This window comes from Macaca nemestrina, chromosome 1 (genome assembly GCF_043159975.1).
Source record: "Macaca nemestrina isolate mMacNem1 chromosome 1, mMacNem.hap1, whole genome shotgun sequence".
Lineage (NCBI taxonomy): Eukaryota > Metazoa > Chordata > Mammalia > Primates > Cercopithecidae > Macaca > Macaca nemestrina.
This window is the reverse complement of record NC_092125.1, coordinates 148,432,940-148,460,372: the sequence shown is the minus strand read 5'-3', so window position 1 is coordinate 148,460,372 and position 27,433 is coordinate 148,432,940. Positions and strand designations below refer to the sequence as shown.

The 27,433-nt window shown below is 39.4% G+C and overlaps 1 protein-coding gene across 2 annotated transcripts in view; it reads left to right on the top strand.

The window, feature by feature from the left end:
- DNAI3 (dynein axonemal intermediate chain 3) overlaps positions 1–25,623 on the top strand; it is an 89,108-nt gene extending 63,485 nt beyond the window's left edge. For both annotated transcript variants that reach the window (XM_071088356.1, XM_071088368.1), the window contains exons 16-23: positions 419–506; positions 7,921–8,051; positions 11,956–12,019; positions 16,311–16,441; positions 18,749–18,953; positions 20,909–21,000; positions 22,486–22,608; positions 25,325–25,623. In XM_071088356.1, coding sequence (XP_070944457.1) covers positions 419–506; positions 7,921–8,051; positions 11,956–12,019; positions 16,311–16,441; positions 18,749–18,953; positions 20,909–21,000; positions 22,486–22,608; positions 25,325–25,468 — 978 coding nt within the window. In that variant the 3' untranslated portion in view covers positions 25,469–25,623. The remainder of the gene's footprint in view (positions 1–418; positions 507–7,920; positions 8,052–11,955; positions 12,020–16,310; positions 16,442–18,748; positions 18,954–20,908; positions 21,001–22,485; positions 22,609–25,324) is intronic.
- The last annotated feature ends 1,810 nt before the right edge of the window (positions 25,624–27,433 follow it).

The following is a 27,433-nucleotide window of genomic DNA, read 5'->3' as shown; positions in this document are numbered from 1 at the left end:
TGGGAGGACTTGGAGGTGGCCAAGCAGATGCCAGGTCCCTGCACAACTTTCTGAAGTCTCATTTAACTGAAAGATTTAGGGAACAGGGTAACAAGTTATTATTTTATAGTAAGACTACTAAGGATGTATTATGGAATACAATACAAGACATTTTTCAGAAAGAAAATGACACATGAGAATTTGGGATGTGGAAATGTGTCCTCAGACCAGCTCCTTTCTGTAGCTGGGTTTAGAAGTGTGGTTTAGGTGCATTCCATGGAGAAAAGAAACTAGAAACTTGAGGGAGGAAAGGGAAGGAAGAAAAAAAAGGCGGTGGGTTTCCTTCAATATGGGAGCAGAAGGGAAAGGCAAGAATAAATTACCCAAGGATAATTTCAGGATATGTGGAAATAATCTTTGCTATATGTTCTCCCAAAAGTTAAGGCTGTCCAAGGGTGAAACAAGTTTAGACCACTGTCCAACCAAGATAAGCCTGAATGAAGACCATCTTCTTTGCAAAACACAAGGTAACTGCTTTTGCTTATTTAAAAAAACAAAAACAATTACTAGTTTGAGTGTTAGTAGCTGATTATGACTAACGTGAGTTACTCGCTAGGATAGTCTAATTTGTAAAAAGAATACAGAAAATCAAACCCTCAAATGTGGAACTTTATAATGGCAATAATAGCTATTTCCAACACATTAAAATCGCCTATACACAAAAAAGATTCAGTTCATTTCAGCTTCTCAAATATTTATTGAGCACATTTATGTGTCTTCAGAAACTCATTACATTAAAAGAAAATGAAGCCTACTTAATGAATATGTTATATGCTCAAAGAATAATGCTATAAGATGGAACACATCTGAAATCTAACAAAGTAAGTTATGAAGTATCAAGAAACAAATTACCATTCTCAATTAGAATATAATTTTTAAAAATAATATTTATACGGCACCAAGGTAAAACTGAATAAAGAAAGAAAACTGACTTTTAAATCTATCTCAACTCAACCCACACATCTTTGTTGAAGTAATTGAAGGGCGCACATATAAGCTGTCAAAACTATTAAGATAAAGGTATGCATGAATATCGCACCTGGAGAGCAATGCATAATGAAAATGTTTGAGAATAACTAGCAATTGAAATATTTCCCAAACATTTGCCTTATCAAAAGGATTTCCATTTATAAATTTTTCAATGTTCCGTTAAATGATAGGATATCTAAGAAAAACATGTTACACATACCTAATGCCCAGCTTGAGCAAAATTTCACTTTGAAGTCATGTGTTTTATTGATATAACCCAAAACCCCATGCTAAAAAAAAATTGAATCACTAAACTTTTATAGACATTTTCAAAGCATTATTAAAACATTGAATGCTGTTTCTCTATTAGGGCCTGCTTCATTCTTGAGGGAATCTAATGGGAATTTTCTCCTTCTCCGCCTCTCCTCCTCTTCCTTCTTTTCCTACTCTTTTGTATTCAATCATTGGTTTTAATGTATTGCATTCCAGCCATGGTTCAGGTACCATGCTACTATTGCACATGCTTTCATTCATTTAACAGATATTTATGAATTGCTTACTTTGTGCTAGGCCCCAGGGGTATGATGGTGAGCAAAAACAGATGCTAATGATCACAACAATCTACAAGCTGGGAATTTTCATTACCATTTTATAATTAAGAAAACCAAGGCTGAGAGAGGTTAATGTAACTTGTAAAAAGATAACTTTATTAAGTGTCCTAGTATTATTTTTTAACCTAATGAAAACAGGTGGCCCAGAGGATGTGACTACCTTTATCCAGTTTATAAGAAGGATATCATTACCTCTTTTAAAGTGTGAGGGGTTTTTATTCATTTTTAACAACCACACTGAGGTATAATTGACATACAATGAACTGCATGTTGTCAAAGTGTTCAATTTGATATGTTTTGACATATGTACACACATGTGAAACCATCAACATAATCAAGATAATGAACATATTCACCATTCCCAAAAGTTTATTCACAGAGGAATTCCCTTTGGGATGCTTCCCTCCAGCACCTCCCTCACTCCCAGGCCACAACGGATCTACTTTCTGTCACTATACATTAGTTTTCATTATCTAGAATTTTATGTAAATCATACAGTATATACTCTTTTTTTTTTAAGAGATGGAGGCTCACTCTGTCACCCAGGCTGGCGTGCAGGGCCATAATCATAGTTCACTGCAGCCTCTAACTCCTGGGCTCAAGCAATCCTCCTGTCTTAGCCTCCTGAGTAGCCAGGACTACAAGCATGCACCACCATATGCAGCAATCTGGCTTCTTTTAATTAGCATGATTATTTTAGAATTAATTCATGTTGTCTGAATGAATCCTTTTTATTACAGAGTGGCATTTCATTGTATGGATCACAACAGTTGTTTATCCATTCATATGTTGATGAACATTTGAATTTTTAGTTTAGGCCTATTACAAATAAAGCTTCTACAAACATTCACATACAAGTCTTTGTATAGACATATGCCTTCATACTTTCCTGGGTACATCCCTAGGAATAGAATGGTTGTATTATATGGCAGGTATATGTTTTACTTTTTCAGAAACTGCCAAAGCATTTTCCAGTTTTACCAGTTTACATTCCCACTAGCAATGTATGGAGAGTTCCATTTTCTCCACATCCTTGCCAACAGTTGATATGGTTAATCCTTTTAACCATTCTAAAATATACATAGTCAGATCTCATTTACACTTAACTAATGACTTAAGTTGTCAAGCAGATTTTCACATGTTTTTTTGCCACCCGCATATCTTCCCTGGTTAAGTGTCTGTTCAAATATTTTGCCCATTTATCAGTTAGGTTGTTTGTTTAATTTTTATTTTTGAGACAGTCTTTCTCTGCCGCCCAGGCTGGAGTGCAGTGGCACGATCTCGGCACACTGCAACCTCTGCCTCCGGGTTCAAGTGATTCTCATGCCTCAGCCAATTGAGCACCTGGGATTATAGGCATGTGCCACCATGCCCAGCTAATTTTTGTATTTTTAGTAGAGACAGGGTTTTGCTATGTTGGCCAGGCTGGTCTCGAACTCCTGTCCTCAAGCAATCTGCCCAAATCGGCCTCCCAAAGTGCTGGGATTATGAACGTGAGCCACGACATCTGGCCTGTTTGTTTTCTTATTATTGAAGTCTGAGAATTCTTAATATATTTTATATACTAGTTCTTTCTCAGGACCAGTGATATGTGATTTTTAAATATTTTCTGCAAGTCTGTGATTTGTTGTCTCATCTCTTAGCAGTCTTTTGAAAATCAGAAGTTTTTAATTTTGAGGAAGTCCAGTTTATCAATTTATTCTTTTATGGATCATGATTTTGGTGTTGAATTTAAGAAATGTTTGCCTATCCCACAGCTGACAATGTTTCCTCCCAATTTTTCTAAAAGTTTTGTGGTTTTATAGTTAGGACTATGATTTCTTTTGAGTTAATTTTTGTAATTGGTATATGTTATGGATCAAAGTCCATTTTTTTTGTATATGGTATTCCCACACTATTTGTTGAATACATCATCCTCTTTCTACTGAACTGCTTTGCACCTTTGTCAAAAAACACTTGTCCATATATATGTGAGTCTATTTCTAAACTCTATTCTGTTCCATTGACCTATCTTTAGAGCAATACCACACTGTTTTGATTATGCTAGCTTTATAATTTGTCTTGAAATTAGATAGTGTTAATTTTCCAACCTTTTTTTTTCAAAGTAGTTTTTGACTGTTGTAAGTTTTTTGCTTTTCTGTGTGAATTTTAGGAACAGCTTATTATGCATAAGAAGCTAGCTGTGATTTTAACTGGATTATATTGAATCTGTAGGTCAATATTATGAGAATTAGCATCTAACAAAATGCTAACCCATAAACACAGTATATCTTTTAACCCATAAACACAGTATATCTCTTCATTTATTTAGGTCATTAATTTCTCAGAGATGTTTTATACTTTACAGTGTACAGGTCTTTCACCTCTTTTGACAGGTTTATTTCTATATTCTTCATATTTTTTGGTGCTCTTGTTAATGGTACTTAAAATTTTTAAATTTCCGATTGTTCATTGCCAGTGTATAAAATTACAATTTGTATCTTTTTTTTTTTTTTTTTTTTTGAGATGGAGTCTTGCTATATCACCTGGGCTAGAATGCAGTAGTGTGATCTCGACTCACTGCACCTCCACCTCCTGAGTTCAGGCGATTCTCCTGCCTCAGCCTCCCGAGTAGCTGGGACCATAGGCATGCGCCACCACACCAGGCTAATTTTTGTATTTTTAGTAGAGATTGGGTTTCACTATGTTGGCCAGGCTGGTCTTGAACTCCTGACCTCAGGTGATCCACCTGCCTTGGCCTCCCAAAGTGCTGGGATTACAGGTGTGAGCCACCAGGCCTGGCCTATAATTTATCTTTGAATATTAATTTTGTATCCTGAAATGTTGCTAAAATCTCTTACTAGTTATAGTGGCTTCTTTTAGACATACCGAGTTTTCTATATAAATAATAATGTCACTGCAAATAAAGACAGTTTTACTTCTTTTCCAATCTGGATGGTTATTTTTTTCTTACCTGATTGCACTGTGTAGAGCCTCCAGAATGTTAAATGAAGTGTGAGAATGGACATCCCTGTTTTGTTCCTAATCTTAGGGGGAAGGTCATTTTATGGCCATGATCTGCCTCCTGTGTAAATTGTCAGCTTTCAAGACTTTGAGATCAATTATGGTATTTTGAATTTCCTTTGATCACACTGCCAACTATCCACCCATTCTGGCCAGACTTGGCACTCTTAACTAGAATATACTCATAAGGTTCTTGATCACATTTTGATTCTTGATCCTGTACTGGTTTCTCCTTTGACTGTGTATCACAAGTCCTCACTATCCCATTTTCTCTTGAGGCCTGTTGAGACTTAATGTCAGTGTCTGGTACCCTGTCACTATCTAGTGGCCAGGGACCACCCACCCTTTATCTACCATTATAGGTCCATGACAACCCATGCTCGTCTAAGTGGTCACTTTAAGAAATTCTGTATTTATTCTGATAAGGAAACCCTTGCTCTAAATGCTTTTGGAATTCCTCTGTTGGAATAGCCTTTAGAGCCTGACATATTCTTTTTTTTTTTTTTTTTTTTTTTTTTTTTTTTTTGAGACGGAGTCTCGCTCTGTCGCCCAGGCTGGAGTGCAGTGGCCGGATCTCAGCTCACTGCAGCCTGACATATATTCTTCTAAGCAATGTGGCATAGCAGCCACATTGGAGTTGATGGTCTGGGTTTAAATCCCAAACCCACAATATATTATTTGACCAAGTCAAATTACCTTACCTCTCTGTACCTTAGTTGGTTTTTTTTGCTTTTAAATCCATGTGAAAATAGAGTGAGGAAGATTAGGGGAGTAAATAGTAAAGAGAACTACCTCATAGGGTATTGTGAAGATGAAGTGAGTTATACATGAAGCTCTCAGAATAGCACATAGTCAACACACAGCAAATGTTAGCTACCATGTGTGAGACCTTGCTTAATCTCTTAATCTCTCTGAGATTAAATTACTTAATCTCTCTGAGCCTCAGTTTACTCATCCTTGGAGGAGGATCAATGCATAACCACCTTGGAAGTGCTTGTGAGGATTGAATGAAATGGTTCCTATAAAGCACACACTTTAGTGCCTGGCATGTAGTGAGCATTCAATAAATGTCAGTTGCTGTTGTTATTACTATCTCAAAGGATGGGAAATCCATGACCTATGAGGATGATTTTGAATCTAAGTATCCAAAGTTATTCCTGTCAACTCTGAATAAACGTAGTTAATAACATTTTTCCCTGGCCTCACCTTCTTTGACTCTACCACAGCCATCCCCAGCCTTTTTGGCACTAGGGACCAGTTTTGTGGAAGACAATTTTTCCACTGGGTGGTAGGGGGAGGTGGGGGTGCAGGCATTAGATTCTCATAAGGAGCATGCAACCTAGATCCCTTGCATGTGCAGTTCACAATAAGGTTCGCGCTTCTGTGAGAATGTAATACTGCTGCTGTCTGACAGGACATACTGCTCAGGCAGTAATGCTCTCTCGCCCGCCTGCTGCTCATTTCCTGCTGTGCTGACCAGTTCATACCAGGCCATGGACCAGTATCTGTGGCCCAGGGGCTGCAGACCCCTGCTCTACACATTAAATGCTATTAACTCAGCCCGTTTTCTTGGAGCTCACACTTCTCTTAGCATTTGTGATTTTCCTATCCTGCTACTTCTGTTTTTCCTCCTCTATCTCCTTTCCTGGCTCTATTTCACCTTGCTGCCATCTACTCATGAATATACCTTGAACTTTAACTTCAGCTGTGTGCTTTCCTCATTGGTAACACAGTCTACCTGCACGGGTCTAACTTTTATCTCTGCCGAGAATTCTCCATCTGACACTTACTGTCTCCTGGGTTTGAACCCAGTCTACCCTATCCAAGTCAATGTGTCCAGAACAGGATTGATAACTTGAGTCATTCCTGATTCTCTCTTCAGGCCTCCACTTCCAGTCTCTCACTCAAGATAATCATGTTTTCCTTTACATTTATCTCACCTTTGCCTCTTCCTTTTCATTATCAGTTGTAACCCTATAGGTCAGGGTCTTGTCTCCCCTTGTGAGACCAGAAGGCTCCACACTTCTAATCTTATACCCCCTCATTTAACATTTTTAAGTACGGATTCTCAATGTATGTATATGTATTTATAAATGATATATATATTCTACTTCTCTAATATATTTGTGTACATGATTTAAAAAGAGAGGAACAGATACTGAATGAGAGTGAAGAATTTGAAATAAATATTTTAATGATTTTAATTGTATATATTAAATGGGTACAAAATGCCTTTTTGCTCTTCCTACATGTATTATAAATAATATATTTTAATGAGAATACTGTGATTGAATATGCCCAGTCATGTTTGAAATTTTGGTTTACACTTTGTAGTACAGCTATTCAAAGATCTAGTTCGATGTTTGGCTCATTTTGATACTCGTTTTTGATGTCTGTCTTAGTGGGAAAAGATACCTCTCAAAACATGTAGATCCCAAACAAAGAAAGTATTGGTTGACTATACCAACTAAATCATTTTTTAGTTTTGTCCAGAATTATGCTAAAGTTTTTTTTAATGTAATATGTCTTTTTAGTACAGCTGAAGTTTTATTCTCCTGTTTTAGTTTTCACTTGCCTGTTTGTTGGTTGGTTTCATGATTTTTTGTTTCCTCTTGGGTAATATAACTCAGAAGACATATTGAAGAAGTGTGATGAGAGGAGGGTTTTATGAGCATATATTTCTCTACCATCTTTCCCAGGAATTGAATATCATATTTTTGAAAAACCAGTAAGTTACCTGGAAAAATGTTTAGGACATAGCTTTAAGAGAATAGAAAAGCAGTACGTAAAACTGAAATAGTATATGATCCAATTTTCTTTTTTTAAAGTGGATTCACAAGAAAAGTCACAATACTTTAATATTATCTCTGGGAGACATAATAATGGATGATTTTGTTCTTTTACTCACGCCTTTCTCTGTTCTCCAAAGCTTAAATAAATAACATTTATTAATTTTAGATTACAAAAAGACTTTTAAAACAGAGTAGTATCAAATACTTTTAAAAAGAAATAGGTTGCTGATGATGTTTGGTTTCAGCCCCTGAATTAGCGATGCTCTTACACTATGTGCGTGTATAGCTAGAGCTATAATACGGTACAGTCATTGATGTTTGGTTTGGAACAAAAAAGGGTTCTTTTGCTAAATTAGAAATTTAAAAATGCTTGGACTTATGCCTACTACATTGGGAAAGGAATAGGGCAAATGTAGGTGGCAAGGGGCAGAAAATGTAAACTGTCTACATTTTAAAAGATGTTTCACTATAAGTATGTACTCCTTCTACCCACACTCCTCTGAAAGACAAAATGTTAGCACAGAGCAAAACAGCGAAGGCAGAAGAAATGAACCCATACCATAATCTGGAAAGTGGGGTGGCCAATCTTCTCAAGCCAATAGATGACTTCTGCACAAAGTTCTTCGTGGGAACAGAGGTAAATTTGGATTATCTGCTTTTAAAATTAATACTTATTTATACTGAAATATATTCTAACAATATCTGTTGTACATTTTTGCTATGTAAAGACATAACAGTTATACCATTTTCATATTTTAATATGCTTGTTTGCATTAAATATTTTTAAGTTTGATACCTCATAAATTCACCTTTAAAATGTTCCTGAACACATGTGGAAAAATCTGTAAAATTGCATACTTTTAAACTAATAATATATTGTTCTATCTATAAATATTCATCAAATACCTTTAGCATTTGGAAGAAACCATACTAAGTGTTAGAGATTTACTAAGAAACTATACTGCTTTGTTGGGCTAACACAATCTACGGAGATTGTGTTTACTGTCTTTTTACAAAGACAGTAAAAAACTCACTCAATTCAAAAGATAAATAACAATTGGATATGATAATGATAATGGCTACCATTTTCTAAGGACATACTGTAATAATAACCAAAGTGAGCTCACGTTTACTGGACATTTTCTATGTATCAGTGTCTGTGCCAAGTTATTTTCCAAATTATATCCCATTTAATCCCAGTAATCCTGTAAGGTTGATATTATTATTGCCATTTTATAAATGAAGAAATGAGTCTCAGAACTTTATCTACAGTCATACAGAGGCAGAGATGCTCTTTTCACTCATGACTCTCATTCCCTGAAACACAGAGTATTTTTCCCAGGTCAAGTCACCATGGGAAGAGGTCATAGCTCAGTCTCACCAGAATGCAATCTACGTCCACCCTTTGGTATGAAGAGGAAAGTAATCAATTCCACAAGCTCCGGAGAACATGATTGCGTCTCAGGCATAGCACTGGGTGCGGGGATCAGAAGTGAATAGCATAGTCCCTCTCTCCTCAAGGCACTTTCTGCCTAGTCAAGGAGCAGACACATGTTAAACACCAACACCAGTCCAGAGGCCATTCCGATAGGAAGAAGGAAGTTGGGGAAGGTGACTCACAGGCTGGTTGGACGTTGGAGGTTGAGAAGGAATCTCAAAGATCGGGTTGAGAGTAGAATTTCAAGCAGAAATAACAGCCTGAACAATATTTTGGAGTTATGAAAGTCCAGGATTTGTCTGGAGATAGTGAAATAGTTTGGTGTGAGAGATAAAGGTATGTCTAGAATGCTTGGTTGGAATCCAATACTGAAGGGCCTTTCCTGCTGTGTTAGGTAATTTGAGTTTCATTTAGTAAGCAATGGGATACTACCAAATAAGTATGTGCTTTATAACTTGGGTTTCACAGCAAAGTTTAAAAAATTGTTTTAATTGTGGTAAAATATATGTAACATAAAATTAATCATCTTAACCATTTTTAAATGTACAATTCAGTGGTATTAAGAAACTCCTTTCCCAAAGGTCAATAATCTGTTGGAAAAGTACATTCGTATTGTACAGCCATCACCACCATCCATGTCCAGAGCTTTTCCTCATCCCAAACTGGGCCTCTGTACACACTAAACAATAATTCCCCCTTCCTTTCTTTCCCCACCCACTGGTAACCACCATCTACTTTCTGTATCTACAAATGTGACTATTCTAGATACCTCATGTAAGTGGAATTATACAATATTTGTCTTTTTGTGCACCAAAGTTTTTAAAGCAGGGGAATGACACCATCAGATCAGATTTAGAAAGATCAATGACTGCAAGATCTTAAAGCAGAAATTAAAGCATGATACCCCCTGCTCAAACTCTTCAGTGACAACTCAGTACAACATGAATAAAATCCAGACTCTTCACACCATGGCCTATAAGATTTGTCCGCTGCCTATCTCTCTACCTCATCTGCACCAACCTCCCTCTCACTCACTGTGGCAGCTCTGCTTTTTACTTTTTTCTTTTTTTTGAGATGGCATCTCACTCTGTCACCCAGGCCAGAGTGCTGTGGCACTATCTCGGCTCATTGCAACCTCCACCTCCCAGGTTCAAGCAATTCTCCTCCCTCAGTCTCCCAAGCAGCTGGAATTACAGGTGTGTGCCACCACGGCCAGCTAATTTTTTCTGTATTTTTAGTAGAGACAGTGTTTCACCATGTTAGCCAGGCTGGTCTTGAACTCCTGACCTCAGATGATCCACTCGCCTTGGCCTCCCAAAGTGCTGGGATTGATTACAGGTGCAAGCCACCATGCCCAGCCTTTTTTTCTCATTCTCCTAATACAAACTCTTGCCTGCCTTTGGAGGCCTTGCCCTAATTGGAATTTCTTTACTCATCACTCGACAGATACTCACTATGCATTTAATATATGCCAGGCATTGTTTTTGACCCTGGGGATATAGCAGTGAACAAACAGACAAAATTCCCTGGCCTCGTGGGGTTGGCATTCCAGTGGAAGGTTCTACCAACTTGTGATGCAGCTGATCCATCTACTTTGGATAGAGATCTTCAGGGAAGCCTCTCTAGGGTCTCGACTGGCTGGCATGGGGCGAGGGAAGGGAGTGGAACCCTGGAGGGAGAGAAGCCAGGCAGGCGGTGATTTCAGGTGGGCCAGCCCAGAAATGAAAAGGGCCTGAGCAGTGGGGCCAAGAATGTCAACACAGGGGTTGGGGAAGTGGAGTTGGGTAATAGAATTACAGAAGTGGCTAGAGAAGGATGTAAAGGTTTCCAGCTAGGTTACTTCAACACATATTTATTAAATTGATTCCAGCTAGTCCTCGTTGACTTGGTTCAATTTCATTGTTTCATGTACTGGCTATGAGACCCAGGAGATATGAGTAACTCTCTTACAGGATTCTGGTGAGGGCTGAGGGTCACATCCATCAAGCTCCTAAGAACGCTGGCAAGCACTGAGTGCTCAAGAAGTGGTATCCCTGAGGGTGATGTGCAACATGGCCATGGATTAGCAAAACATGTACCCATCTGTCTGCTTCCTTAGACTGTGAGGACCGTTAGTGGAGAAAGGGCTTGTCCTTGGATTTGGAATTTCCAACACCAAATACAGTCCTTGTTTGTTAAATGAATTAGCATAGATGAATAAAAGCTCAGATGGGTGAATGAGTGACCTTGTCCCCAGTGAGTTTATCCTTCGCTTTGCATAAATCAAATGTGCTGTCATCTCCCCTTCCTTGCTACAGATCCCAATCCATCCCCCATTTTATACAAACTCCTGTGTTTTTCTCTTCTCATCCAGTGAAGAAACAATAGAATTAGGAGACTGCATGGGGTGACCTAGAGCAAGTCATTTAACCTCTCCAAGTCTCAGTTTCCTCATCCATCCGATAACAGCGAGGGACTAATTATTTTCTATAAACTTCTCCCACCTCTGTAATTCATCGGTGCTCTCTGTCTTTCCCCCTTGCATGACTGTTTCTTCCTCTTCTTAACATCAGGTCCATTTGCCTTCCCCTCTCCTTAAAACAGCCATGAGGCAGAACAAGAATACATATCACTTGCTATTTTATTTAGATTGAACTTTGTGTTTCCTGTTCTCAACCTGAAAAGTAGTAATTACTACCATGTATGCATTCATAGTCCCACTTTCTCGCTTATTCCACAAATATTTATTAACAATTGACTTTCTAATGGGCTGAAAAGTAATCACTGAATAACATGGGCTGATCCCTCCCTTTATGGATCAACAACAAAAACTTTGGATGCCCGGTGGTTTGGACTCTTGTCCCAGATGGAGTATCTGCAGAACTATCATGTTCTCCACATCATTATATGTGGACAAAGACACAACAAACTCATTCTTTCTTCAATATAAAATTGAGTACTTATTTTGAGGCTTTCCTTCTCCCCCACTGGATCAAATTACTTGATTAAATTGACTTGTTGTTTTGCAGTTGTTTTGGTTAACAGTCAATCTTAGCACATGAGTGTGAGGTCTTTTGTCTCTTAAGTTGTCATTGTACTGATCAGGAACCTGTAATATTTTTAGGAAGGCGAAGTGATATACACAGATTGGAAAATGGAAAGAGACCCTGAAACTGGCCGATTTATGCGTAAGTTTTGTGATTGCCCTGTTATTAATAAGATGTTCCTTTTAATTTAAACTACCGAAAGGAATCTTTTGCAGTACAGAGTCAGCCTGGTCTTGCTAATGGGAGGGAGGGCTCCTAAGGTACTGACTAATAAGGTGAAGGCCTTGAATAAGCCCCATAGTCATCACCTGGGAACTTCTGAAAACACACATACAAATCTTAGATCCTACCCCAGGCCTACTGAATCGGAATCTGGATTTTAATAACATTTTCCAGGGTGTTTGTTTTCATGCCAAAATTTGAGGAGCACTGACCTATATGTTGCTTAAATGACTGAGAAACTTGAGTGATTTAATTTAAAAATAAAATCCTGTTTCAATAATTCAATAACTTGATAGTTCATCTATGTGGAAAATCTGAGTCAGTTAGATTACAAGCAAAATGTATGATAATCTAGAAGACCCCAGCAGAGTACAGGAAAAGGGACTGCAGGACCCTCCTTTGAGGCTAGGACAGGTTGTGTCTTTATGTCTGCTGCTCCCAGGACCTGGGCCTCTGAAAAGCTGAGCAGAAGCATGTGGGTCACATTCAGGTGTGAGAAGGAATTGCTGTCAGGAATACAGGCACCCCAATAAGCAAAGCTCCCTATCTCTAGCAAGCTCAGAGCCTTGGGGTTCACTACAATTATAACTACTCATTTTAAAGCTTTGAATTTTGTCATAGCATTAAAATATATTTTAATGCATTTCACAGTTTGGGATAACCATAAGCAAAGGAAGAGGTAGCTCCTGGGACTGCTAGGCAGACAAAGGCTGGCAAGAAGGCTTCAGAACACCGTGAGGGAGCAGTGTGGTAGAGCAGCTGGATTCTTTGCAGAAGGGTATCTGGTCAATCATGTGAGTGGAAGTGTGAGTAACTGACAGGGGCCAGAGGTCAGAGCCACAGCCTATAGGGGACAGTTATTAGAGCTCAGGTCTTCACCTGTAACCTCCTGGCCTTACTCCTACTGAGTGTGGTACCAGAAATCAGAGTCTGTCATAAGATCTGAGAAGACTATCAGCCGTGCCTTCAGGGTAGCCATTTAATCTTGCAGCCAAAATACTCCCACTTTCTTCCCTGACTGGAACCTCAAATGTGTGTTGTTGACAACAGTAGGGCATTGAGAGAGGATTAGATGGATCCTAGGGAGGGCCAAGTGCACACACAACAGAGACTGATTTTCCACTTTCCATTCAATCCCAATTTCATGATTTAAAGCTGAACTCAAAATTAGATATTGGATATAATGAATTACATTCAACTTCTTTTATGCTTACTCATGTATCTATTTATTCAACAATTAATGAGTGTACATTGTACACATACTGCAAGCTAGGCATTATAGAACATGACAGCAGTCTTACCGTGCCCCTGGGACACAAGCTGAGGACCTGATGCCATGACTTGGTTGTGCACAGGGGACACTGATTCCTCCTGGCCTCAGAGATTTTCTTGGGGCACCACTTCATCCTACAGCCAACTTCTAAACTGCTTTGGAGGGGGCCCATGACAAACAGGTTTTTAAGAAGAAACTTCTAAGAGACAGATTACCTTAACTGAGATGTGTGTGATAAGGAAGCCCAAACAAACTTTCCAGATGTTCTAAGTGACAAGCCAAGATAAATGCAGGCTGAATGATGGCAGTTGACATAATCATGTCATATACTGTTCTCACAAATCGGCACATGTCATGTGCTAGGCACTTTTTATGGATAACCTGTGTAGTCCTCACAGCAGCCCTGTGGGTAGCTACTGTAGGTGGCATTACCAGAATTTGAACACAGCTAGTTTGCTCTATGTTGCCTCTAGCATTAGATAATGGCTTTGAAAAATAGCTTTTTCATTTTTTAATAATAACCTGGCCTGGAGGCTCTGGCAGTCCATTTAATAATTTAAGGACAGCTCCATTCATTGCTGAATGACACTAAGGTCTTTCAAAGGACAAAAGAAAGAAAAAGTTTTTATGGGCTGAGAGCATCTAACGTTATTTTAAAGTGCAGACATTAACGATTGTCAACATCGCTATCATTGGTAATTATTTCAGTTCTTAGAGGGCTCTGCTCCCTGGAGTGAGGTAGTGTCTAAGGAAGCCTCACTAACGCAGAGGGCAAACCCAGGCTCTGAGAAACAGAAGCAGCAGCAAGAAGAAAGCTGCTGGTTTCCAAGGGTCTTGAGCCTTACCAGGAATCTTCTAGATCACTTCAAGATGGCCTCAGAAGTATGTCTTCTGTGCTCTCTTCAAGCAAGGGGTTTGGTTGGAGGAAAATTAGCCTTTTTTTTTTAATCCAGAAAAGCTACAATTTTTATTTATTTTTACTTAAAAAAAATTTTAACTGTGGTAAAATAAACATAAGCATAAAACTTACCATCTCAACCAATTTCGAAAGTATGGTTCAGTGGTGTTAAGTACATTCACATTGCTATGCACTCAATCTCCAGAATTCTTTTCTTCTTGCAAAATGGAAACTCCATACCTATTAAATACTAACTCCTCATTTGTCCCTGGTCCCCCAGCCCTTGGCAAACACCATTCTACTTTCCATTTCTGTGAATTTGACTACCCTAGAATCATGTAGTATTTGTCTTCTTGTGACTGACTTATTTCATTTAGCATAATGTCCTCAAGCTTTATCCATGTTGTAGAATGGATCAGAATTTCCTTCTCTTTCAAGGTTGAATACTATTCCATCGTATGCATATACTACATTTTGTTTATCCATTCATCCCTCAAGGGACACTTGGATTCCTTCCACATTTTGGCTATTGCTAATAATGCTACTGTGAACTTGAGTGGAAAAATACCTGTTTGAAACCCTACTTTACAAGCTTCTTACAAGATTTAGTACATCTTTTTCTGCTTAATGTGCCATGAGTGTTGTGCAGGAAAAACCCCATCTCTCACATAGCAATTAATATGACAAAATTCAGAAAACATTAGTATAAAGTGGCTGGACATTGTGGTGTGGCCTTGACAGCCATATGTTTTTATGGTCATGCCTGGGGCATAGGGTTGTGGGTAACAAGAAATTAGGAGGATTCAGTTCTGCAGCCAACTCTCAGGGAGAGGAAATCCAAGCAGAATCCTCCTGTTATCCGAGTAAAGAGACCAGAGAAGCAGGAAGACCCTGGGACCTGGGGCAGAGGCTAAAGTGAACTCTTGATCTTAACGTTTGAACCTGTAAGGCTTCCCACTTGCAACAAATGGAAGGGCTGTGGCTCTTGTCAGAAACGTGGCTGTTATTCTCAGCATTTCATCTCTGTCTTCCTATTCATGCTGTCTCCAAGTCCTGTCAATTCTAGCTCACAAATATTTCTTGATTATCCCTTCTTCTCCCTTGCATCTTAGTCCACGCCACCATCCTCTCTCACCAGAACTGCCACTGCAGCCTCCTCTGCTTTTACCTGCCTCTAATCCATTCTCCCCACAACAGCCAGAGGCTCTTTCAGAAATGTCAGTCAAATTGTCTCACTTGGAGACCTAAAGGACTCATTACAACACTTAGAATGTAATCTGAATTCCTGTCTTACAAGGCCCAGCATGGCCTGGACCCTCCTGGTCCCCGTTTGTTTCATGTCTCACTCTAAGATGACCAGATTGCAGTCGGGGTGCCTTCCTCAAGTGTATAAAAGCACTAAACACTTCTCTCCTCAGGACTTTGGTGTATGTTGTTTCCACTGTCTGGAACGTTCCTTCACACCAAAATCTTCCCATGTTCAACTGCTATTCAGGCCTACATGACGCATCTTCACAGAAGCCTTTTCTGACCCTTCAGTCTAAATTACAAATCCCCTTGTTATTCTTACTTGTAATATTTTTTCCTTCACAACACTTCTCACAATTTTTACATTGTATACTTTCAGATGTGTGTATTGAAATTCTATCTTTCCCACTGGACTGCAAGCTCCTTGGGGGCAAAATCATGTTTATTTACTAACTGTTGTCTACCCAGCCAGCTACAGTACCTGCTATTACATATAGGCAATCTATAAATATTTATTGACTAATTGAGTGAATTAATGAATGAGTAAATGAATAACACAAAGTATTCATTTGAGCTTGAAAACTGGCCTTGATGGGATGTTCCCTGGACATTCCATAATAACAGAAGGAGCCATCCCCTGACAGATCTATTCATCCCAGCTGGTCTCTGGTTCTCCACTCCCAGACCCCATTCATGGGGCCCTGTCTGTCCATTGGAGGTCTGTCCATTCTTCACTGCAGGAATGCAAATAGTGTTATTAAAGATGAGATGGCCTTCTTTCACTCCAACAGCAAAGAAGCCAGTGAACCTCCACACCATTCATGACGGAATTGTCCACACTATTCAGAGATCACCTTTCTACGATGACATTATTCTCACGGTTGGGGGTTGGAACGTGGCCATATGGAAAGAAAGTGTTATGGTAAGTTGCCTGCAAAATGGAGGTGTGGGTGTGTGATCCTTTGTTATTGAGAAAGACAAGAGCAACTGTTATGTTCTGACATAATAGTGCCTTTGGGACACTTTTTGGAGAAATTAGAACAGATGGCGGGGACACCAGCTTGTCAGCAGAGCCACTGTAATCCTTTTGAAAACACAATCATTTGTTTTTCCTTCCTGAGGGGAGAAAACAGTTTATAAGTTCCTTGTTCTCTGAAACTTAACAGTCTTGGAATATCTACTGTGGGCAGTTGACTTCTCTGGCATTTTTGGGGGGGTGGGGGCCAGGGTCTCACTTTGTGGCCCAGGCTGGAATGCAGTGGCGTGATCTCTGTTCACTGCAGCCTCGACTTCCCAGGCTCAGGTGACTCTCCCATCTTAGCCTCCTGAGTAGCTGGGACCACAGGTGCACGCCACCAAGCCCAGCTATTTTTTTGCGTTTTTTGTAGAAACAGGGATTTCACCATGTTGCCCAAGCTGGTCTCAAACTTCTGGGCTCAAGTGATTCACCTGCCTCGGCCTCCCAAAGTGCTGGGATTACAGGTGTGAGCCACCACACCTAGACTTGACTTGCATTTTTTCCTCCCTGGAAAATACAAGATGCGATGCCTAATTCTGATTGAAGTGCAAGGAGAAACACTGGGTTTGTCATCTTTCCCTCTGCACCAGGAATATGTTAGCAGGTTCAGAAAGTGGGAGTGAGTAAGCTGAGGGTATGTCAGCAGGCAGAGCCTCGCCTGTCCAGAGACAAACAGTGGTTAAAGGGAGGCAGCAAGAGTATGGTCAGGATTAGGAGAGGGGCTGGATCTAGGCAGATAGGAGCTAAACTGCCAAAACCTAGAATGATTGATAAAATCCGGTGAAGCAAGGGTGTGGGGAAATCAGTACTTTTGGTGGGATTGTAAGTTGACATGTCTCTTTGGTGAGCCATTTGAGATTACCAAAGCCTGAAACTATATATATATATGTTTATATGCATATAATTTCATTATATCCATATTATATATGTATATGTGCATATATGTATACCAACTTTGACATATATGTGTGTATGTATATAGGCATATAATGTGGATATATATACACACATATATATGTTTCAAAGTTGGTATACATATATATGTAGAAGTAGAACTGTTAGGTTACATATATATACATATTAAATAAATATACATATATATTTAACCTAACAGTTCTACTTCTAAAACTCTAACATATAAAAATACTCAAAAACTGTATATTTATCATTGAAAAGGATTTAGAAACTACTTAAATGGCCATCAACGGAAGAACTTCTGCTTTATGCCAATGTACTTCTGTATGTTTGATTTTTTTTTTCTACGATTAGTAATTTTTGTAGTTAAAGAAAAAGGAAATTCAGGCATGATTGTCCAAAGACTATGCCAGGTCAGGAGTTTGGTTATAGAAACTCAAGGTGCTGGGAGAAGTAGACAAGAAGAACAAGTTTGAAATGTCACCTCCACAGAGTCCATGAATCTGTGACATTGTTTCTTCACAGGAAAGTCTCTTATGTATATATTGGAGGGTGGGAGACAGCTCCATGATTTAGTGTAGTCCCTGCAGATATAAGTAGGCAAAGGAGCACCCCTGGTCAGTAGATGAAGCCTGAAGTGGGTAGAAAGCACATTCTGTTCTTACTTTTGAAAACCTCCCAAAGAAGACAGATTACCCCATGGTAGAGAAAAGAGAGGATGATTGCATGATGCTTAGATGGTCTAAAATCTCTTCCTAGTGTATTTATTGGCTATCAACTGCTTCCATCTGAAGTCACTTTATATGAGAATTTGCTAATTCTGCTGTCGATTTTCAACATGCAGTACACAGCTGGAACTGGCAGACTTTTCATTTGTTTTACTCTCTACTGTTTACTGAGCTGTTTCCATGGGAAGCAGATATCTGACAGCAAAATAAAGGCATAAGCAGAATGTCCTTATAATCTTTACTTGTCTAATGTCCACCAATTTCCACAGAAATAGTCGTAAGGTTAGAAGCAGTAGTGGGTTTAGAAGCGGGACTATTAGAAACTTCAACAACTTAATTGGAATGTTTAAACTTTTCTGAAAAGCAACTAAAAATGGCTTATGAAAACAGGGAAGAAAAGCTGGTGTTATATAAAAACCCTACAACAAAGAGAAGTAAGACTTCCTGTGGGCATAATTTTGTTGTTATATGATCATAGCTAGCTTGAGTTGTGCTTAATGAACATCCTGGTGAATTTCCCTCAGATAATAACAAAATCTTCTTTGTCTTTTTAAAAATTTGTTTAAAGACTGGACCTCTCCTTCAGTCATGCTGTGCACCAAAAAGGTACACCTCAGGCCACTGGTCCCTGACTCGGCCCGGAGTTTTCTATATCGGCCGAGAAGATGGATATATTGATATCTGGGACCTTCTGGAGAAAACCCATGAACCAGCCCAGTCTCAAAACATTTGCATAACTATGATCACCTGCATCAAACCCTGGATCTTTTCTCGTATGTTAATTCTAACTAAATAAACTAAGTCATTTTTGGGTAACTCGGGAACATCTTGACATTCATCTGAAAAGCCTCCAATGTTTATTTCTTAGTTTTTTGTTTTTCTTCTTGCTCATCCCTTCTTATCCCTTCCCTTCTCTTCCTTTCCTTTTCGTTCTCCTCTCTTCCCTTTCCTTCCCATCTTTCCTCTTCCTTCTCCTTCTCTCTTGCTCTCAAACCTTGGACACAACCTGAGCTCTTCTCACTGTTGCCTCATCAAGAATGATTTCTGAGACATGTGTCAGGCAGAGGCTGGTTTTGAACCACACAATGGAAAACATCCTTCTCCTCTTCTCCGGGTCAGACAGGGTGAGCCCTAGGTCTTTGTGATCTTTTGCTGTTTTTTTTTCCCAGGTGGAATAAATTTTGTTTCTTTAATTTTCATTACAAATCATATTTTTAATATTATATCACTTTTGTGGTTCTCCCCTGGCTAATATCAAGCAATTCTCTTCATAAGATAAAATTATTATCTGGGGTTATATATGTATGTATTAAGCTTTAACCTTTGAACCAACTATGAGGAAAAAGTACTATATAACAAAACAAGCATAAATTCAAGGATGTGTCTATAGAAATGTGATGTGTCTTTTGTCTCCATTTTTTTTTCTGTTTCACCCAAGTAGTAATTTCTATGTAAATCCAGTATGTTTGCCTCTTTTTATTTTATTTTAATTTTTTGCAATGACATCTTGCTGTGTTGCCTGGGCTGAAGTGCAGTGGTGTGATCAATCCTCCTGCCTCAGCCTCCCAAAATTCTCGGATTATAGGGGTGAATCACTGTAACCCACCTGCCTTTTTTAAAAGAAGTTTTCCATTGTTTGCAAAGGTATACAGCATGAAATTCTCTTGCCATCCATTTCTCAGAAATGTTAGATTTGGAAACTCAGTCTTCAGCATCTTGAGTGTCACATTCAGACTACTGCTTAGCCATATGTACCACCCAAGTATCTTTTCCCACTTTGGTGTTAAACATTGCTTTGTACACCTACAGGGATTATGAATCCAGGATTTTGCAATTCGAAGCAGACTTACTAAAAAGGAAAAGAACACACACACAGTGAGATAGAAAATTAAAATTCTCAGGCCGGGCATGGTGGCTCACACCTTTAATCCCAGCACTTTGGGAGGCTGAGTTAGGTGGGAAGATCACTGAGTCCAGGAGTTCAAGGCCAGCCTGAGCAACATGGCAAGACCCTGTCTCTACAAAAAATATAAAACAAACATTAGCCGGGCATGGTGCTATGAGCCTGTAGTCCCAGCTACCCAGGAAACTGAGGTGGGATGATTGATTAAGCCTAGGAGGTTGGGCCACAGGGGGAGACCCTGTCTCCAAAAAAAAAAAAAAAAAAAAAAAAGTAGAAGAAGGAGAAGAAGAAGATTAAAAATCTCAAACACTTTGCATATTATACCCATTTTAAATGTTCAAAGGAAACTACTTGTTTTTACAATAAGACCTGTGGTTCTGGCTACATCTTTGAAATTCTTCTGGATAATGGTACCCTTTAGCCCTTTCTGTGTTCGGTGAAAATGAACTTCATGACTTTTCTTTGAAAATCTTTCTATGTGTTCTCCTTGCTTTCTTCTCAAGTATGCCCAGTGGGTCCAGTCACAGAGATAGTCAACTTCAGCCAGGAGCCATATTCCTTATACAGTCACCAGAAATACAAGTTTTGAGGCAGCAGGGGGGGCCAACAAAGGCTCAGTCTTAGCTTTCATTTCATCAGCTGGAAAAAATGACTTGTACATGTTTACATGGTCCAGCCATGAACATCTGATGAAAATGCCAAGATCATTGGAATCACAGTAGGTCCTCTGGGAGAACACAAAACAAAAACATATTTCATGTTTAACTGCTTAAGATGGTTTTCTGTTTGCTGATTTTTTCCTCCCATTTATTTTAAATCTTTCAGCTAAACAGCAATTTATAGCCATAGCTGATTATTATGGAACACTGCATATATTAGAAATTCCTTGGACATTAAGTCGCCCTTCCGCCAATGAGGTTAGTAACATGACTTTGAGAATTAATGTGACCAGATATTGCCGAGATGTGTCTTTTTAAAAATGTTAGAAATGACAGCATTGGCCGGGCGCGGTGGCTCAAGCCTGTAATCCCAGCACTTTGGGAGGCAGAAACGGGCGGATCACGAGGTCAGGAGATTGAGACCATCCTGGCTAACACGGTGAAACCCCGTCTCTACTAAAAAAAATACAAAAAACTAGCCGGGCGAGGTGGCGGGCGCCTGTAGTCCCAGCTACTCGGGAGGCTGAGGCAGGAGAATGGCGTAAACCCAGGAGGCGGAGCTTGCAGTGAGCTGGGATCCGGCCACTGCACTCCAGCCTGGGCAACAGAGCAAGACTCCGTCTCAAAAAAAAAAAAAAAAAAAAAAAAAGAAATGACAGCATTTTTCCTCTGTAAGGGAACAAAAGACTCATACAGTAAATAAGAGGATGTATTTCTGTTGTATGAGTTAATAGTTTGAAGCTTTAAAAAAAGCCCCAAACATGACATCAGAAGGAAACCAAGTAAATGAAGTCCAGACTCTGAGAGAATAATGACTTGGGGATTCATAATCAGAAAATGTCACTTTTCCTATTGTAACCGAAGTGTGGGATGCGGATTTCAGTTTCAGTGATACCCTTCCCTGAGGGCCCAGTTGACTTGTTCATGCATCTCTCCATCACCCATCCCCACCGGTTCCCAACCCAAGTTGGAATATAGCAGGCAGCACAGCTGAACTGGCAGTGTTCTACACCCCCCACCCTGTACCCACCACCCAAGTGTTTCAAACAATGTTAACAATGAGGCTTTAAAAAGATCAATGAATAGAAATATATAAATGTATATACAATGAACATTAAACATACAGATTTCAGCCTGCTGCAAGTCCAAACATCGGCCTAGTTACTGGCAGGCAAAAGGCTGTCTCTCCCCTGGTTGCCTGCCCCGAGGTCTCTGCTGACTTTCCTGCTTCTATTCTATGCCAATACGTGAAGCCCTCCAGGGACCAGGAGCTCAGCTCTGCTTCCAGTCCCTCTAGGATCTACATTGAGATCCTCATCTGGGTTTTCTAAGTTTGATTGATGATATGAAACTTCCCTCAGATTTAGAAGGAAGAAGGAAGAAATGGGGGGAAAAGCAACCTCTGAATTGCAGCTCTCTCCTTCCAGCCCTACTTTGGAAACCTCCAAGTCACAGAGCCCTAAACGTTAGCACAGTAGCCCCTGAATTGTGCCAGCTCCTCAGGTAGTAGACCTGTGAGTACAATTTCCAAATTATATTCACCTAAGAGATTTAAAGTATCACAAAATAGATATCTACATAATAATTAGGTAGATGATCATTAGATAATGATCAAGTAGATTAGGGAGGTAAATTAGGTAGGTCGTCTACCTAATTACAAGCAGCAGAAATTCTAACAGAGCCTTGTAAAGGTCATGGGGGCTTCCTGCATGTCACCCTCTCACAGGCATCTGTTTCTAACAGATGACAAGTATTAACCACTACTTTGAAAGAGAAGTCAAGCATCTGGAATATGTAGAACAGCGCAAAAAAATTCGTGAGCAAGAAAAGAAAGAAATGGAACAAGAAATGGCGAAGAAAAAAGTTGTAAGTTAAATTTCAGAAATGAAAGATGTTTTCCTTGAATACCAGTGGAAATATATTTGTTTGGCTTAATCCACAGTTTCCGTAGAAAAGTTATACTTTTTCACATTCTTCTCTTGTTCTCATGAGAGTCAAGTGCATTACTTTGATTTCCTACCTCACTGCCAGTTAGACAACTAGTGAGATTCTGTCCAATTTAAGTTTCTGAAATTTTCTATAATTTCAAAGTCCTTTAGTACAGGTACATTAATGCAAAATTTGAATGCTTTCATTATAGAATTTTAATATCTGGTGAATAATGCATTAAAGAAGGTGGTGCAAAAGGAGTTGAATATGGAATCAAGACACGTGGGCTCAAATCCCAACTCTGCCACTTACTAGCTGTGAGATTTAGAGCAAGGCTGTCACCTTTGCTGAGCTTCAGGTCTCTTATCTTGAAAACGGGAATACTAGTAACTAAGATTACTGTAAGGCTGTCAGTTAAAGAATGTGACAAATAGACTTTCAGTAAATAGAGCTATTATAATAATAAATAGATTAGATAGATAGATAGATAGATAGATAGATAGATAGATAGATAGATAGATAGATAGATATGAGGGGGTGGAGAGAGAGGTGAATTTTACTGTATATAATATGCTGAAGCTATGAAACTTGAAATAGAGGAGATTGGTACAGGGCACATCCATCCTAAACTCTGTCAAAAAAGAACCTAAGCTCGAAAGCACCCCGTGCCCCTCTTTCTCAGCTTCTCCCTGTTTGATAGGAAATCTGTGACTCTGCTGGTCTTCCCTTGCCCACTGGAATTTGGGGCTTTTAAACATTCTGTGAATTAGGCTTTTCTGTCTTTCTCACTTGAGATCACCTCAATTTCTGTTTCCCTCTTGCTCTTTCTCTCCTTTGCTCTTTTGTTACCAACATTTCATCATTGATCCCATCTGTAGGTTCCGTATAGCCAAATACATACATCCTCAAACACAGTTACTCACATGAGGCCCTCAGTCTCAAAAGCATTAGCATGTGGTGCCGGGCACAGTGGCTCACGCCTGTAATCCCAGCACTTTGGGAGGCTGAGGTGGGTGGATCACCTGAGGTCAGGAGTTTGAGACCAGCCTGACCCACATGGAGAAACCCTGTCTCTACTAAAAATACAAAATAAGCCTGGCATGGTGGCGCAGATCTGTAATCCCAGCTACTCGGGAGGCTGAGGCAGGAGAGTCTCTTGAACCGGGAGGCGAGGTTGCAGTAAGCCGAGATTTTGCCATTACACTCCATCCTGGGCAACAAGAGCGAAACTCTGTCTCAAAAGAAAAGAAAAGAAAAGAAAAGAAAAGCATTAGCATGTGGAAATATTGTAATGTGCTGCATTAGCAAATAGATTACCATTATCACTTATTGATAGATACTAATTAGTGCAATAAAAGCAGAGGATCTCATTTCAAAAACATGTTTGGAGACAAAGTGTAAAAGAATGCCAATTTATTAACCTTTCTTTCCATTCCACTGCTACAAATTGATCTTAGTTTTGTTCTTTTGCACACTTAACAAATGTTAGTTTGTTGAGATTCTATTATTGGAGATAATCTGCCACCCTTCCCCTTCTCCAGCAATTATCCATGACTATTATGAGTGTTTAAATACCATAGCAACAGCTCCTAATTATCTACATCAATGGGAGCAAGTAGAATTGTGGATAATCCAAAAATAATTTGCATGTGAAATACTTTTTAAACACCTGAATATTATAATAATAATCCCTTAAATTGTATTATACTTTTCAATTTCCAAAACGTTCCCAACTTCTTGTTACTTCATTTCCATTTGATATGGTGCCCTCTTTTAAGTAAAGCCACCACTTCTCAAATTTTCGCTGGAACTATTAATAGATTGTAGATATGTGAATGAATTTGAAAGGGTTCCTCTGTTACATTTAGAACAAGAAAAAAGTCACTAAGTAAAAACAACTAATGTTAGTCAGAAATGTCTCCTTCTAAGCAATGGCTGATAAAGGGGAAAATGGAAACAGTAACAACCTCAGAAGATTGCAGTGGGGATTAAATGAGTTAAAATATTTACAGCACTTAGCCAATGACTGGCACATAGAAAGTGTTCGCATGTTCATCCAGCAAGGCTGGCCTGTATGAGTGCTCAGCAGGTGCCAGGATGAGGCTGTACAGTTCAACACAGATTTCAGGAAAATCATACATCCATCTCTTTGTAAACATATAATCTGGATACAGCTCCCTCCTCAAAGGATAATAATAATCACTGCTCTAATCGCATATGAAATGGGAATTTTCCTAACTGGAATTTCAGCTGGAGACTCAGCCTGGGAAGAGTAGTCATTGCCGTGTGATCCACAAGCTATGCCCTTCATATGGGGCTCAGAAGAGGGGGATCTCAAAAGAATTCTGCAACCTCTAGGCTATTAGTCACCCTCCAGTCTACATAAGGGAAACAAGGGAAGAAGGCTGGAAAAAGGGATTTGTTTTTGAGAGAGAGAGAGAGTGGTTGGGGACCATGTTTCCCTCCACTCCCTCCTTTCCCAGCACATCTGACTGCCTCCCACCCACCTGCCCTCCTGCCTTCCTGCCCTCCATCCAATCCTTTCCAGAAAACAGCAGCCAGGTCAACTATTCACAAACAGCCCCTTCTCATCCTTTGGTATTTTTAGATATCAGTGTTTTATAGGGATGTCTTGTTTTTCTTCCCCCCCTAGAAAATATATCAGAAGTCAAAAGAACAAATGGAGGCTGAATTAAAAATGGACTATGAGAGTTATCTGGAACTGGAAAAGACCGTTCTTATCAACCTTGGCCTAATCAAAGTCACAGAGAAGGGGTCATACTTGGATGTGATGTAAAAAAGCTTCCTGAAGGGGTGTTTTGGGGACTTTTTCTATTTGTTTTTTTATGTCAGGTGAACTGGCAAGCTGAACATATATATATATGTGTGTGTGTGTGTGTGTGTGTGTGTGTATATAGAGAGAGGCTTATTTAGATACTTTTATTTCCCTGCTATTAAAATTTTTGAATTTTAACAATGAGATCTATTTCAGTTTTTGTACCAAATATGTGCCGAATTTTGTACTGAATATGAAAGTGTTTTTTTTAATGAATGTTTTCAATAACAAAATTTTTATTTTCCTATAATAATAGAGAACTTTGGATGTCCCCTCCATCCCAATCCTTGCCATCCACGCAGAGGTCCTCATCCCAGGCAGAAGGGGAAATCAAACTGCTCCTACTTATCAGCTTGCTTTTGGCCACCTTTCCAAAACAAGTGCTTCCCCTGGGTCACTGCACAAACTGTAGGGCCGTGTGCTAAACAAAATATTAGCAAATCAAATCCAGAAAAAAAAAAAATATATATATATATATATTTTAAAGAGGTTAACACATGAAGACCAAGTTGAGTTTATCCAAGGAAGGTAAGGTTAATTTAAGAGTAGAAAATAAATCAGTGATTAATCAAAAGAGAGAAATTATGATGCCAAGCTGATGCAGAAAAACATTTTATAAAAGTTGACATCCATTCATGATAATAACAATACATTCTTAGCATCTACAGAAAGAATTCCTGTAATCTGATGAAGGGTGTGTAAAACAATACTACACCAAACATCATACTTCATGGTGACAAGCAGAAAGCTTTCCTCTGAGTTGTGGAACAAGACACAGGGCACACCATCAGGTGCCTAACATCATGTACTGCAGTTGCTTTTTTCTGCCTATGCTGGTCAAGCCTAGCATAGGCACCAAAAAGCAAAAACAGTATGTGAAACTGAGACACAGAAGAGCTTGGAGCCAGATTGTGAAGACTCCTGTTTACCAAGCTAAGGAGCTGGATTAGAATTTATGAGGAATGAATAGAAGGACTAAACAGGAAGTTGACCCGAACAGCTTTATTTTTAGGAAACAAGGAATGAACTAGAGCGGGGAAGAGTCTCATGGCAAGAAATCCTATTATAATGGAGGCAGGATGAATTGTTCAGGGCAAAGGATTAGGATGCCCTGTACTAAAGCTTAATGTGAAAGTAGAAATGAAAGGCTGGTTGGATGGGGAAGGGAAGACAAAGGATAATACCAAGGTTTATCAGTTAGATTGCTAGAGGAAAGAAAACTTTGTCGGGTAGGTTTTAGCTCTTAACCACCTGTGTGCCATTGAACAGATGACCCAGCTCTGTGAAACAGATTCCCCTTCCATCAAGTCAGGTTGAGAGAACTTACCTTGCAGCATTTACGTAAGGGGCAAATGAGCACCTGCAGATAAGGGGCCTGTGCCTGGCACATATTATTGTCATCATGATTGAAGTTTCCCGGGGCTTATCCTTACACTTGAACTTCTTTTATTCTTTCTTTTTTCTGCACTCACTTTCTAGGTGCATTCATCCACTCTCAAGGCTTTAAATACTACCTCTGTGACCTGACCTTCTGTCTAAAATCAAGAGATGTGTATCTGTTTGACCTTTTGTATCTCCACTTGGATGTTTAATAGGCATCTCAAACTTAAACATGTCCAAAATTGAGTGCTTGATGTTTCCCTCCAAAAGCCATTCCTCTAGCAGTCCTCCCAGCCATGATGCTGCTTGGGGCAAAAGCCTTAAGGTCATCCTTCATCTCCTTTCTTTCACAATCCACATCCAATCTGTCCGCAAGTCCTGTTGACTACACGTTCAGTATGCATGCGAAACCTGATCACTTCTCTTCTCCCTCACTGCTACCACCATGGTCTAAGCTGCATCATCACCAACTTGGATTTTGCAGCAGCCTCCTGTTCTCCCTGCTTCTGTGTTGTCATTTTCAGTCTCTTTCAGCCACAACCAGAT